We start from the raw sequence: 13,669 nt of genomic DNA, 5'->3' as shown, positions 1-13,669 counted from the left end.
AGCAGCGTTCTTGGCACTGTGCCAACCTTGGTTAGCCTGCCTGCGTTTCTGGCATGCCAGGAACGCTGTGGCTCGTAGGCGCCGATGCGTCCAGCGCTAGTCACGCGAAATGTGGGGACACCCTGTATAGAAGTGCTGCATTGAATCGCATTTATTGTAATGAAGAAGAACAGGAAGCAAGCAGTAGAGGGGCGTTATCATCGATGTAGAACGCGAACTCAAATCACGAGCTGTTGGCGCCGAGACCGTTGTTCCCTTGGAGCTTTGTTGGTTTTTCGCCTTTCGCTTTCTGTTAATAAGTCCCCTTATCAACGTGGTGGAGGTAGCGGGGTACCCCCCTCAGACCTGGAGCTCCGAAGCCGCACGTTGCCCAACGCCGCTCCGACAATGCCTGATAACGCCCCTCTACTGCTTGCTTCCTGTTCTTCTTCTTCATTACACAGCAATGAAAGAGGTCATATAAGCATAGTCGAACAAGGGCGGTGACGGCCATACACAGAGCCTCGTGTAAGTGCATGCAGAAGTAGACTACCTGCGTTCATGTTTTGGTCAATGCGACATCAGTGGCTTATTTGCGATTAAATCGTTTGCCAAAAAATTGGGGAGATAGAATTGCCCCTCACAAGGCACTACTGGTACAAAAATCATCTCCAGCGCTTCTCGAATGGGTGCTGCAGTGCTACAGATGGCCATCCATCCGGGGGGGGGGGGGGGGGGGGGAGCCCCTCCTTCAGAAAACGGAGAGTGGGCCGAAACCCCCGGGCTCCAAAATGTGATGAAGTTGCGGAAGTTCACCGAGGTCTCAAGCAGGGTGTCCTCTGCCTCCGTTGGTGTTCACACTTTATGTTAAGGGCATGGAGGTGTGCGTCTATTAGATCATGCACGAATATGTCATATACGAGACGCTCTTCGACTTGAGGAGACTGGCAACGCTTAACCTGCCTGTATAATTCGGCGTATAATAAGCATAGATGCCTTCACCCGGTTCCTGGGTACGCTTGTGAAACCAAGACTATTCGTAAACTTCGTTTATTTGGTGTACAAAATGCTCGGTGAAAGATTTTACGACAGTGTCGTAGCACCGAAGTTCATCCACAAAAAGCGAAAAGGTTTCAAAAAAGGGGATGACTTTCAGGGCTCGTACAATATGGAAGTGCGCGTACTAGCACTTCTGCAGAAGTGTGGCAAACTCCAGAGACGGCTACGTAATCGTCCTAACGTGGTTTTCCACGTCGGTCAGGACGCAGCGCTGTTGAAGTCGAACGCGTCGGGTTGCTGTATAGGAAGTTGCCTAGCCACTTCAAATCGGACGCATGTTGTTCGTTGGCCATCTTGCTTCGCGTTCGGTAGACGAATGCAAAGGAAGGCGTTCAACAGGCCACTTTTTACGCCATGTCGCATGTTGGCTTTCGAGTATCGAGGCCAAAGCGACACCGCGTATCGAGAGGGGCCTCAGGGACGCGCTCTCACCGGAGACACGCCTGTACACTCTTGCGTCGCAATAGCAAGTGGCGTTGAATCGTGTGCCGGAAAACAGGAGGTAATGCAGGTGTCGCCACCAGATAGCTACAGAAACATAGGTGGTGACCGCTAAAGTCCCTAGATATTTGTTTTGCTTTTTTAGAGCAGAAAATCTAGGGACTTTAGTGACCGCTACACTCGCGAGAAGATTGACACGACGAAGGAGAAAGAACGCCGCCACTCCAATAATATTATAAATTGTGCACTTTAGGAAAATTAATCTGTCTGTTCTAATTACTAAATTGCACAGTAGCTGTAGATTCAGAAACCGTATCTAAATGTTCAGGTGCCCAATTCTCAGCCAATCCCCCGAAGTGGGTACGAGCCATGTGTTGAGGATATCATCATCATCATCACGTGCCGTTCTACGGGGTTCGCGAACGCTGCCCGACTGGCCAGAACAGCCTTGGCTTGGGCCGTCCTTCCACTGCGGGCGCGACTCCTCCTGAAGCCCGGACTTGAACCACATTCACCGTCAGTGCAAAGGCTGACGACGACAAGCGGGGAGACTGCTAGAGCGAGTAGCTACGGAGGACCGAGGCCGAGGGAGTGCGCCGAGCTTTTGCCGCCATGACGCAAGAGGAGGATCTAGCGAAGAAGTAAGTGCCTGAGGCATTGAAGAAATCGGGGTTGGCGCGTTATGGAAACAATTTAAAATAAATTTCGCTTTCAATGATCTTTGCTGTTGTTCGATTACTGCCTGCGCAAAAGGTTTCCAAGGATGGTTTTAAGAGCGCAGCTCTTATGCGCATGTTACTGCATGGGTTGAGCGTGGATGTCTCTCGGCGCCGATGCCGCTCATCATGCCAGCGTTCCCATACTGCCACTCCCTCTGCGAAGGCGCTGACCGCACTGGCCCACTGACAGTCGGTGCGCTGATGTCGATCGGTATAAAATTATTTGCCTCAATATACCGCGAAATTAAAATGCCTCTATGAGGGGGATTATGACTCATATAATGCATTCTTGGAAAAGAACGCCTCCGACCGGCCGGCGGAATTTTGGAAGTATATCCGCTAGCGTACTAGTAATCGCGGAGAGTGTTTTCGCCTGCTCGACTCTAGTGGAGTAGAAGTCCAAGCAGTCGCGGATTGTTTTGCTGCAAATTTCTTTTCCCCATATAAACCTTCAGGTTTCAACGCTGGTGTCAGTCAGCAGCACACAACGGCTCCTACATCTAGTCCTGTGTTGTTTGATGCACAGCTGATCAGCGAATGCCTTAAGCGCTTGAAGCATTCCCTATCTTGCGGTCCTGATGGCAACCCTTTCGCCATCTTAAAAGCGTACGGTGGTATATTTGCCCCAGTATTGACATCTATATTTCATAGCTCTCTCAATACTTCCACTTTCCCTCACATGTGGAAAGCTGCTCGTGTTTTTCCTGTATTTAAGTCTGGCTGTAAAACCAATGTCTCAAATTAGCGCCTGATTTCTCTTTGTGACACGTCTAAGGTTTTTGAGCTTGCATTTCACCACGTATTGTCTTGTACTGTGAAGAACACATCGATTCCGAATCAGCATGGCTTCCTCACCGGCCGCTCCACTATCACAAATCTCGCATGCTTCATGACACATATCTCCGCGCCGGTACTTCAAAGGGGGCAAGTAGACACCATAAATGGTAAATGCTTTTGATTTGGTAAATCACTCACTGCTTCTCATCAATCTTACGCACTTTGGTGTTGACTTGTCAATTGTAAATCTCTTGCGGAGCTATTATTGGTAGATCATGTTTTGTTAACGTCAACGGCCAAACGTCTTCTTCGTACATGGTAACCAGCGGCGTTCCTCAAGTATCAGTGTTAGGACCACTCTCTTTTTTAATTTTTATTAGTGACGTTCTTTCCGCCATTCGGCATTCTTCATTCCTTCTATATGCTGATAACAAAGATTTTTAAGGGAATTCACACTGTTGATGACTGTCGCATCCTGCAGTCTGACCTGCTTTCTTTTTCAAAATTGTGCACAGATAATAACCTCACCTTGAATGCTGCTAAGACCGCCCATTTAATACCCTCATAACGAGGGCCTTTGGCGGGTATTTTGAATAAATAAATAAGTCCAAAGTCATGACTTTCACCCGCAAAACAGCAAGCAGTTCTTTTTCTTATTCAGTAGATTCTGTACCATTGTGTAAGGTCCGTGAGATCAATGATCTCGGTGTACTTTTGGATACAACCTTACACTTCTCAGCTCACACTAAACGCGGTGCAATGCAGGGCATGCGCACTCTTGGCTCTGTTTGCAGACTGTCGAGAGAATTCAATTTAACACCATTCCGCAAGTTGTACACAACAACCTGTCTTCCTCAACTCGAATACGTGTCGGTCGTCTGGAACGGCATTGCTAGATCCAACAGGGACATTATAGATCGGGTCCAGAAAAAGTTCCTAAGCATATATCATCACCGCTTTGCTAACACGGGCTCCGGGCCCTGCTCTTGCACTGTTCGAATATTGCCATTGCCCTTACTTCGCGGCCGACGTAATCGCGCTGACCTGGTTTTCCTTTTCAAACTCCTTCACGGTATCCTAATGTGCCCGAAACTCCTCAGTGGTATCAAGTTTCGTATTCCGCGCAAGATCACCAGAGAACACAGACCTTTTCATGATTCTGCCTGTCACCACCAACACTCTACCGTCCACAGAATACAGTCTTTATAACGCTCACTTTCATGACCTTGATATTTTTCATAACTCTCTGTCGTTGTTGTGCTCTGAGTTTTCCGTTGTCGTGTCTTAGTTTCACATATTGTTCAATTTCCCTTCTCCTCCCTTTTTATTATGTATGCATTTTGCGCCTACGGTTACATGTATGTACACTTTTCTTTTCAATATTGTTATTTTTTATTCATTGTTTTTTTTTCTTACTGATATTCCCCTGCTGTATTTCTTTTTCTATGTATACGTGCGCCAGCACCTGGACCTCACGGTTGTTCCTGGGCACGATAAATAATGATTGATTGATTATTATTTTATTCTTATAGTTTTTACAGTTTGTCGGCAACTGTCACATTGCAAGTGTTAGCGTTTCTTTCATTGAAGAGACCCCAAACGAAGCATGGTTTCTGAAGGCTCCTTTTCCTTCTCCCGCGATCATCCCATGTATGCATGCTGTCACGAGCGAAAGGTCGTTATTCACCCCTTTCGTCACGGCGTTGGCTTTACACATTCGCTGTCTTACATTCTACATCCCCTCTGGACTGTCACGCCTGAGCACAGAGGTAATTAAGCCTCACAGCTTCTCCAATTCTTTTGCGGGGGGCTCACGCGTCGTTACAGCCTTCCAAAGGGCATTGTTGCGACGCCCCCGAATTTCTTCTAAGGACCTCCCGCGCTCCTGCAATGTACATTACACACGTGGCTTTTGCTCCACGCATCGAGTTGGTTACAAGCTGCACAGGAATATTGCACACCCTTTCCTTTTCATTCTCTCCCCCAACCCCTCTTTTCCTTATCTCAAGGACATGCACCGTACACCCTTTTTAAGCTTTCCCGAAGGCTCTGACAGGTTTCTCATAGACTTCGTGGAATGAAGCGAAGGGATGCGCAAGTGTCATCTGGGAAACCGTCGTATGAGAAAGAAAAATCACTCTCCCATTGTGCGCCATTGACACTTCTATTGTGTAGGAGTCGAGTGTAGGGGGATTATAGGCGGACAATGGACATTTCTTTCTGCAGGTCCTTCATCCTGGTTCACCGACCTGACCGATTCCTCTCGCTCCAATGCACTCAGTTGGTGCGACTCTGTTCTGGAATGCCGATTCGCAGTGCGGCGCGCGTGGTGTCAATTCCTTCCGTGTCATTCTTGTCGTACCCGTCACCAGGAACGCAACTGCATCATGGCCGAGAAAATTTTTTCTGCTTCGGTCGGCAAGCTCGGCAAGCACGACAAGGACAGTCAGGACCTACGACGTCGCTTTTTTGTGACTGCCATGGCTCGCAAGGCGCGAGATGCCGTTCCCAGGACGCGAAGGGCCAGAGTTGACGAAGAACCCGGAGAGAGAGACAAATTTATTCTGCCAGCGCTGAACCTCGTGGACGCCGCGGTCGAGGATGTGTGGCCGCAGGAAAGTCTGCGTCGCGTGTCTGGAAACAGCTCACGAACAGACGCATCTGATTCTACTTACCAAACTGGTGCAGTGCCGGATTCGGTGGACCAGCTGAGAAGCCCTAAGGATACGGTTGAGCTTCCTTCGGCAGTACGCGAAGGTGAGTCATGCATTGCCTCTTGATAAGGGTGCAGAGCTTCGTCATTGTCTTTGTGTGATTTTCGTTAGTTGCGCGGCTCGCTTTCTGTCCGCGTTAGTCGTTCTGCGCTATTAACCTACAGGAACGGGTGTCTGAGCATTATATGCGTGTGGTGCTATAACCATTGTGATGCCATCGCTGAACACTTTTCTACCGCTAACTATTGTGTCCCGCGCACGACTTATCCTCATCAACACCTTGTATTTAACGATGTAATGTATGGCGGTAAACGATGCTCATATCACTGGCATTAGATAAGCGAGCAACTAGCATTACTAAATTATATTTGTCAAGCTGAGCAGTGCAGAGCAATCGTCCTTTAATTACAATATAAGAATATCCCTAACTTCAATATTTAATTATATTGTTCCAAGAGGTGCGCCGAAATCAATTGTCATTCAGTGTATCATTTATTATTATGTATTATAGTAGCCTCCCCTGCTAATTGCGGTGAAAAATAATGTGAACTGCCGGTGTGTTTCGTGGCACGTTATATCAGCCAACTGGTTCTGGCCTCAGGATTTATCTTAACTGGGCTCCGACTGGCCACACACACAAAGTCGGATATCGTTTGAATATAAAAGCGGTCCACTCTATAGTCAATGCTACATTTTTTTAAGCTGTTAGCCTAGAAAGCTTGTTTCTAAGCCCATACGTGCAGTCACTTCAAAAAAATCGCAATGCGAGGCGCAACCACGTGGAGAGAGCGGGCCGGTGCAACGTGCACGATGGCCGCGGTGTTTCCGTGACGTCTAGCTGTTTGCTAATATATAAAGCGCGCTGCGTTTAATTTATTGCAACAGTCGGAGCCTCGCATCCATGCAAACGGCGTTAATGCGCTAGGAAGGGTAGTTCGAGAAAGGGATTGAGAGAAAAGGAAATAGCTGCAAGAGCTGCGGAAGATATCGCCAAGCTTTCCGGACAGGCTGCCGCCCGGCGCGCTTCTCTGTAGGCGCGAGCGCGGCAAATTTATTCTTGAAAAGGCAGAAGGGGACAATTCTGCTTGTACGTACTGGCAATGGCTGACAACTAGCGGCGTGCAGAATTAAGATAAGGAGAGCAAGGAGGTGCTGTTTGGCACATTTGCAGAATGTACAATAGCGTTTATTAGCGCGATTGACTCCAGACATGTCTAGGATGCTTCATAAATGCGTGTCGGCTAGTGGTCAGGATGGGCTATTCTGACGACGGTGAATTGTGGATGGAAGGAGGAACGAGATGGAACGAGATTCCAGGAATTCGCAGGTTCCCTTATTCTCTTTAGTGACCGGTACAGAGGCGGTTCTGAAATGGGCACACAACACGGGGGCTCCGCCGACATCTGTCACGAGCACATCTCGGCGTCCATCACGCTTTCTAGCGTAGGGAGACGCTTTATTGCTCAGTGGGGGGTTCGGTGTCAGAAACTTTTTTTTAATCAAGTAATATTAGGCACGCCTTGCCCTTGACGGCGCTTGCTTCGTGACCACGGAATATCTGTAAGTTGCAGCTGTGTTGTGCAAGAGCACTTGTGACTTTTTTTTTTTTTTTGTCGCTTGGTCAAATCGTGGGGAGAGCGGGGAGGGGGGGGGGGAGGAGTGCACTATTGAAAAAGTAGAAAGCATAGTGAGTGAGCAAAAAAAAAAAAAGAATGCCCGAATGTTAACAGGTCAAGAGTCAGGTTCGCTACATTACGCTGGGGGAAGAGAAGGGAATGCCGTGATTCTGAACACGTGCACGGACAGCACGACGCATTCAAAGGAAGGCAAATTTTACAGAGGCAGAGGTTGTTATATTGCGGCAGCATATGTGCATGCACGAGGTAACGTGAAACAGTTGAATACATGGACTGAGCTACGTATCAAATGCAGCAAGTCATGCGCGTGGCGCCATGGCATGTCGCGTGAATATTTAGCCATTAGTTGGCTGCCACACATATTCAAAATTTATTGGTGCCGTTTACTTTTAATATTTTTTTTGGACAGCATGCCCCCCGACGTCTGCATTGCAACATTCGGTTTGGTTAGAGTGTTATTACTGGCCGTCTGTGCATCACAGTGGCTCCATGATCTGCATATAATTGTGGTGCAAGTATTTTTTTATAAACTTGCCAGAGACGTCGTTGGTGGCTAAATGTATCTAGCATCTTGATTACGTTCTATTGAGGCTTTCCAAGGCATGGATGTATATTTTTTTTTAGCGATTGTCGCCACAAGTCCAGTTGAGTGCTCCGTAATGGGATGTTTTGTTGTTTGGTAGTCGAAAGGTGCTTTCGAACCGTGGCAATTTGCGGAAGCCGCACATCACAGGCTGTGAAGAAATGTTCATGACAATGCATTGTTAGTGATGATGATTATATAAAATATTTCATTGTTTGAGGCTGTATACATGTATCGAGAAAGTGAGAAAAGCTCTTTAATGAATCTTTGAGATGTTTGCCTGGCGGCATGCCTATGAACGGAAATGATGCATACATATGTACATATCTTACCCGCCGTGGCTGCTTAGCGGCTGTGGTGTTGGGCTGCTACTTAAGCACGAGGTCGCGGGATCAAAACCGCGCACGTAGTTTTGCAGACTCAACTGGAGCTCGAATCACACGTGTTTCAGACCTACTTAAACTTACCCGGAATGACACAAGCTCCGATTAGTCTTCCAGTGGCGCAATCAAATTTTTCCCCTGTGTGCCAGCAGCCCGGTTCAACTCACACACCTCCACGGCATTTGCCAGTTTTGCGGGTCTCCCTAAATTGGAATCGCAAGTGCTTTGTCTGGCAGTCCTATAATAGCAGACGAATGGATTATCGCAAAGAAATTCGTTCGTAATTCCTCAAACCTTCCTTAATTAGTCAAATCATGATAGATTTTGTGGACATCTCGACTTCTAAGTAATGCTGTATTGTTTGCGAGCCATGAATAAATAATTTGCAACAACGACAGCACAAATTTTTGAAAGGGGTACGAAATTTTATATAAATCCCCTCAGTAAACTTATATCACGTAAGTGGGTCCTTGGTTTCGCGCCACTTTATCGTATAATTTTCTTGTTTGTATTTTTTCCAACAGTACATTTCTTCTTTCTCGCAAACGTGGCTATCCCAGTGTATCAAATTGACTAGAACTCGCGTTCCCTTCGCCTCGCCTTTGGTCACGGAAATTCAGACTTCATTCTGGCTCACTCACTTCATGCTTGGCTCAGAGTGGGCTCGAGTGGACGCATGAGTGAGTTTAGGAGTGCATATTTAAGGCCAAAGGTGAAGGAACAACGTAGTTGCGTAGAATTTATTTCGCGGGAAAGCTGTGTTTTTGTGATTTTGAGGGTCTGAACAGCGAAGCTGCGAGTTGTCATGGTAGGCCGTGCCAAATGAAGGCTTTATTTTGAGAAATTGGGCGGCATAGAGATCCGGTGGTCCAACTGTTCCCGGCGATTTCCTTAAACATCAAAAGGGCGAGGACGTGTGTCAGGTGAAACACCCTGTAAAGAACCGCGCCCACCTGCGGGGACAGCCGTCCTTGCGACCACCATCATTTCCGATTTTTCCTTATAACATTACATTTAAATAAACAATAACCATAAAGATTATTTCACATGTATTACTAAATTACCCCTCTAAAATAACAAAATCCCACTCTTAAAGCCCCGAAAAGAGGTGTGGTTAGCCTCCGAAGGCCCAAAAATTAAAATCAGGTAACGACGCCGCCTTGAAGTACTTACTCGTTACAGCTCTACGGGACGTCATATACTTTGACGGTGAACTAGGGCATATTTAATTGTTTATCGGTATAAATGAAATACATAATGTTCTAAAGAAGCCTAGGTTTCAACATAGCAAGTTTCGGGAACATTTACCGAGCCAGCGCGGCGCAAATAGGAAAAAAAATGCTTCGGGCCGCTAAGGTTCTGGCGCAAAATTCATTAACGGGCCATTTGACCTCTGTTTTCTCCTTCAATAAAGATATATTATCGCAAAATTAACGGAACTAGAGTTTTCAAGCAATTTTTTATCGGTTTATACATTAGGCATCTCGAGTTCTCGTGGAGCTAATGGCCGCCTCATCGGAATACATTAGATCAAGGATTATAATTGTGCTATCTGCCTCAGGCAATTTTTTAATACTTTCGTGCAGCTAAAATAAAACACCCTGTATGCTATTCTATGAGGGAACCGTGACAAACTGCTATGGAGGATACAGCGCCATTGCAGCACTGACCACGATGTTTGACTCGGTTGCTAGCGTATAAGCTTCCGCAGTGTCCTCACAGTTTCCTTCGAGATGAGCACTCACGCAACATAGCATTTTTTTTTAATACGCGTTATAAGTTGCACATGGCGTCACACGATGCCGCTGCCGGCGTTGCTGCTGCCACAAATTGTTCGGGTGACCCCATATGCCATAAAAGGTAATGCATTCACGGACGAGCTAAATTGGCTAATAGCGACCGACAATACGGACTGGGGTGCACATGACTTCCTTTGAATGCCCCGAGCATATGCAGTGTGACTGGAAGCAGACCATGCGCGCTCCTGGCGGATAGCGTGGTTTAAACGACCTCGGTATACGGTTGGGTTTTGGCTATTACACCTTTACACTGACATAAAAATAAAACGATATGACCCATAACTGTCATTTGCAATATTTCCGTATGATATTCTGGAACATACGTGTACTTATATAGCACTTATAGGCGAGCCAAACAGTATGCGTCCAATTTTTTGTAAATTTTAAGCTGTCTCTATTTCTGCGCTGACAAGAGCAAGCAGCGTCGCATGTCGTCACCAGCAGTGCTACCTGTGCCGTCTACGCCTTATTTATTGCGATAGCAATTATATGGACACTCCAAGCGCATTTCTGCAGCCGTTGTCGACGTGATGTTCCTTCCATATATGGGTTAAACACGATAACATCGTCGTCGTACGCTGTATGTGCGAGTGAAAGCTTGCCAGGGTCAGCTGACGATCGCTGCTCAATCGCGCGCGTACAAGGGAGGAAGCGCGTCTTCTTCTCTCCCGGTCGAGGCAAAAGTGGGGTGGGGGGGAGGTGCAGGATCTACTCCGTCGGCTGCTGCTTACGGCGCCGGCGCCTCATCTTGAAAGCGATCTGCGATTTGGACAAAGTGCAAGCGCCGAGTGCCGGTAGTTTCGTATGCGCTGTGCTTTCGACGTTTCGCTCGCGTTGAAGCGAGAGACAGCACGAAGGTCAATTAGCTCACTGCTGTTGTCGCGCTTTCTCACTACAGCGTTTAGACAGCGAGTTCTACGGTCACCGAGTGCGATGTGTTCATGTTTACCTGTGCGCGCGTGACACCGTGCTTTTTAATTTAGTTGCAAAGCGTATGTTTGCAAATTTATGCGACCAATAAAGCTACTATCCTTACATTGTAAGGCTGTCTACCAATTTGCTATCGAAATCGATGCTACGCCTTTCAGATGAAACTGCGACATTTTATTATTGATGCAACAATATTGATGACTGATTATTACATACAGCGGCTTGAAGAGCGTCGTTTCGGGCACATATTTTTCATTCTTTCCCGTTCTCGTCTCATTTCCTACGTCTCAATTTCTTTTCATGTTATGTCTTGCAGCGCCCGTCGTCCACGTCACAGTCCTCAATTCAACGGAGGAGGGATCGAGCCACCCCGTTCCCGCTAACGATGAGCTGCGACCACCTCTAGCAGTCAAGCGTCCGAGGACGATGGAGCCCGGCAAGGAGCCCTGCGAAGCTCAGTGCGCCCCTTTGGATGCTGCTGCCAATTTCCAGGATACCCAAGATATGGACACTTCTTAGTGTGTCGGCGGCGTTGATACATCTATACGCTATATACAAGGTGTCCCTTGTATATTTCACTAGGTATAGTGAAAGGCGTAGTCATTTCACTATTCATACTATTTGACTTTACTACATTATTTTTTCCCTTATGTTTATACTAATTGTATTATTGCATTATAAAGATATGCAAGGATTTGCCGGTGCGCTTAGATGTATGAGAGCTAATACTTGGTCCAGTTGGTCCGATCGTATTGGGTAACGTAGTTTTCATGCGCTAAAATTTACCTGCCGCTCCAAAAGATATTTCTTGTGTGGCTTGTAGACAACATTTAGCTTTGGAAAAACACATTTATATTGAAAGTAAAGCGATAGAGACGATGGCTTGTAGTAAACTCAGGTGTTTTCTGAACCAGCCATGATGAATGCTGTCTTCGCATAAATAGTGCTCGATAAGCTAAACGGTGAAAAGTGTGTTTTGCTATTTTCTATGCTTCCAACGGAAAAGAAGGCCCTTTTAAGCTAGCAAATTACCTAGTGAATTGCAGCAATGACTGGTGTGTGCGACAGTTGGTGGACTTGTCTAACCGCTGAGGATGAACCACATCTTGCGTACAGTGACAAAAATTATATTGAATAACCAGATGGAAAAAAAGAACGGACTTGTGCTTCAAAAAACCACGTAACAACAACAACAAAGCAGTGAACGAAAAGTTGAGACAACAAAACATATGGTGTATGTCTAGCTTGATATATGCCTGTCTATGGTGATTCATTTGTTTCGCATGTTTAGCTAAACCCTGTTTCTATGCAATATTTTATCTTCTGTGGCCCTGTGGGAACGTTGCAATTCCAATTTCGTGTTTTCACTGTTGCTCCTTGTGAAAAGTTTTTTAATACTGCACAAATGTGCGCCATTATATCTTACAATTTATTTTACTAGTTCTATAGTGCTCTGTGTAAAATAAAATATGGACTGTAACATGAAAAATAAACATCGTTGTGTGGGATTTTACTGGCTGAGTACTTGAACTGAGAAGTAATCGCAAACACTCAGTTGCAATGTATGTGGCTCTTAAAGGTATGATAGAGAACTGTAAATTACCTTTTCTTTTCCAGCCAACTGCTTCATTTGCACGCATATAACTGTTTGTAAACATTTCCCGTCTCTTGCTAATTCCCAAGTCTTGGCGCAAAAATAATTACAAGGAAACAAAATTGCATACGTATAGAATGCGATTATCAGCAACTGCCTCGTTTCTACTACAAAACTTAAGTTGAGACCTTTGTTTTAAAGGTAGAGAAACTCGCGTTATTACCCATACATCAAAAGGTGTCCTGTGCAGGTATATAACTGAGGAAATAAATAAATTTAACTTTAAAAGAAACACGAATAATGTTCAGGAGAATGCATGAAAATCCAGAGGGGACTTGCTTTCCTAAAACTGTGATGTCACCACCCGTCGTAGTGCGGTGACTGTATCCTCATTTCTGAAGAATAGGCCGGCGCTGTGCTCCTTCCGGTGGCAGTTGCCAGCCTGCGCCTCGCACTCCCTTTGCTGTCAAGTGTATATATGTTTTCAAAACAAATAATGATAATAATGCCATAGGGAAGTCTGTCACCGCCAGTCGTTTGCGAGGTCGAAGTACCCGGTGACAGAGTCTTGACACCACGTTTGCTGCAGCGCTGTGCGTCTTACTGCCATCCTATAGTCTCGCTGAATAGCGCGAACATTCTTAAATTGGATCCCAGAGAAACCATTGCGGCCGCCTCCGTTGCGATGGCTATACACGCGAACGCGCTCCGTGGCCAGAGCGCGTTCGCGTGGTTGCGCCGAGAGACGCCGACGCTGAACGATCTGCGCTCTAAAAACCATACTTAATTGGAAACCTTTTGTGCAGGCAATAATTGCACTACAGGGAAGATCCTTTAAAGGAAAATTTATTTTGAATTGCCTCCCACGGACGCGTAAACAATGGTTTCTTTAATACCCTACGTAGGGAGCCTACATGCAAGCACATGTACGCTCCCTAACCCCAAGCACTGCACCTACTAGTTTATTTTATTTTAAATAAATTTATTCAATAATGGAATATAAAAATCGCGAGTGTTTATCACAACTTTTGAAAATTGGAACAGAAATAGAAAT

General features: G+C 46.1%; 1 protein-coding gene across 1 annotated transcript; it reads left to right on the top strand.

Moving 5' to 3' along the window:
- Positions 1-5,362: 5,362 nt before the first annotated feature.
- On the top strand, positions 5,363-11,587 carry LOC125944386 (uncharacterized). Its single transcript, XM_049664807.1, has 2 exons — positions 5,363-5,732; positions 11,338-11,587. Exons 1-2 carry the CDS (start codon positions 5,363-5,365, stop codon positions 11,538-11,540), a joined length of 573 nt encoding a protein of 190 aa, XP_049520764.1. The 3' UTR covers positions 11,541-11,587.
- The last annotated feature ends 2,082 nt before the right edge of the window (positions 11,588-13,669 follow it).

Source organism: Dermacentor silvarum, chromosome 3, assembly GCF_013339745.2.
Source record: "Dermacentor silvarum isolate Dsil-2018 chromosome 3, BIME_Dsil_1.4, whole genome shotgun sequence".
NCBI classification, from domain to species: Eukaryota; Metazoa; Arthropoda; class Arachnida; order Ixodida; family Ixodidae; genus Dermacentor; species Dermacentor silvarum.
The sequence above is the reverse complement of the archived record's forward strand: the minus strand, read 5'-3'. Positions and strand labels throughout refer to the sequence as shown.

Bases quoted from the DNA above. Each gene is read 5' to 3' on its own strand.
- LOC125944386 (XM_049664807.1), top strand. From the start codon at position 5,363: ATGGCCGAGAAAATTTTTTCTGCTTCGGTCGGCAAGCTCGGCAAGCAC. The intron at 5,733-11,337 runs GTGAGTCATGCA...TATGTCTTGCAG, and splicing joins TCCTTCGGCAGTACGCGAAG to CGCCCGTCGTCCACGTCACA.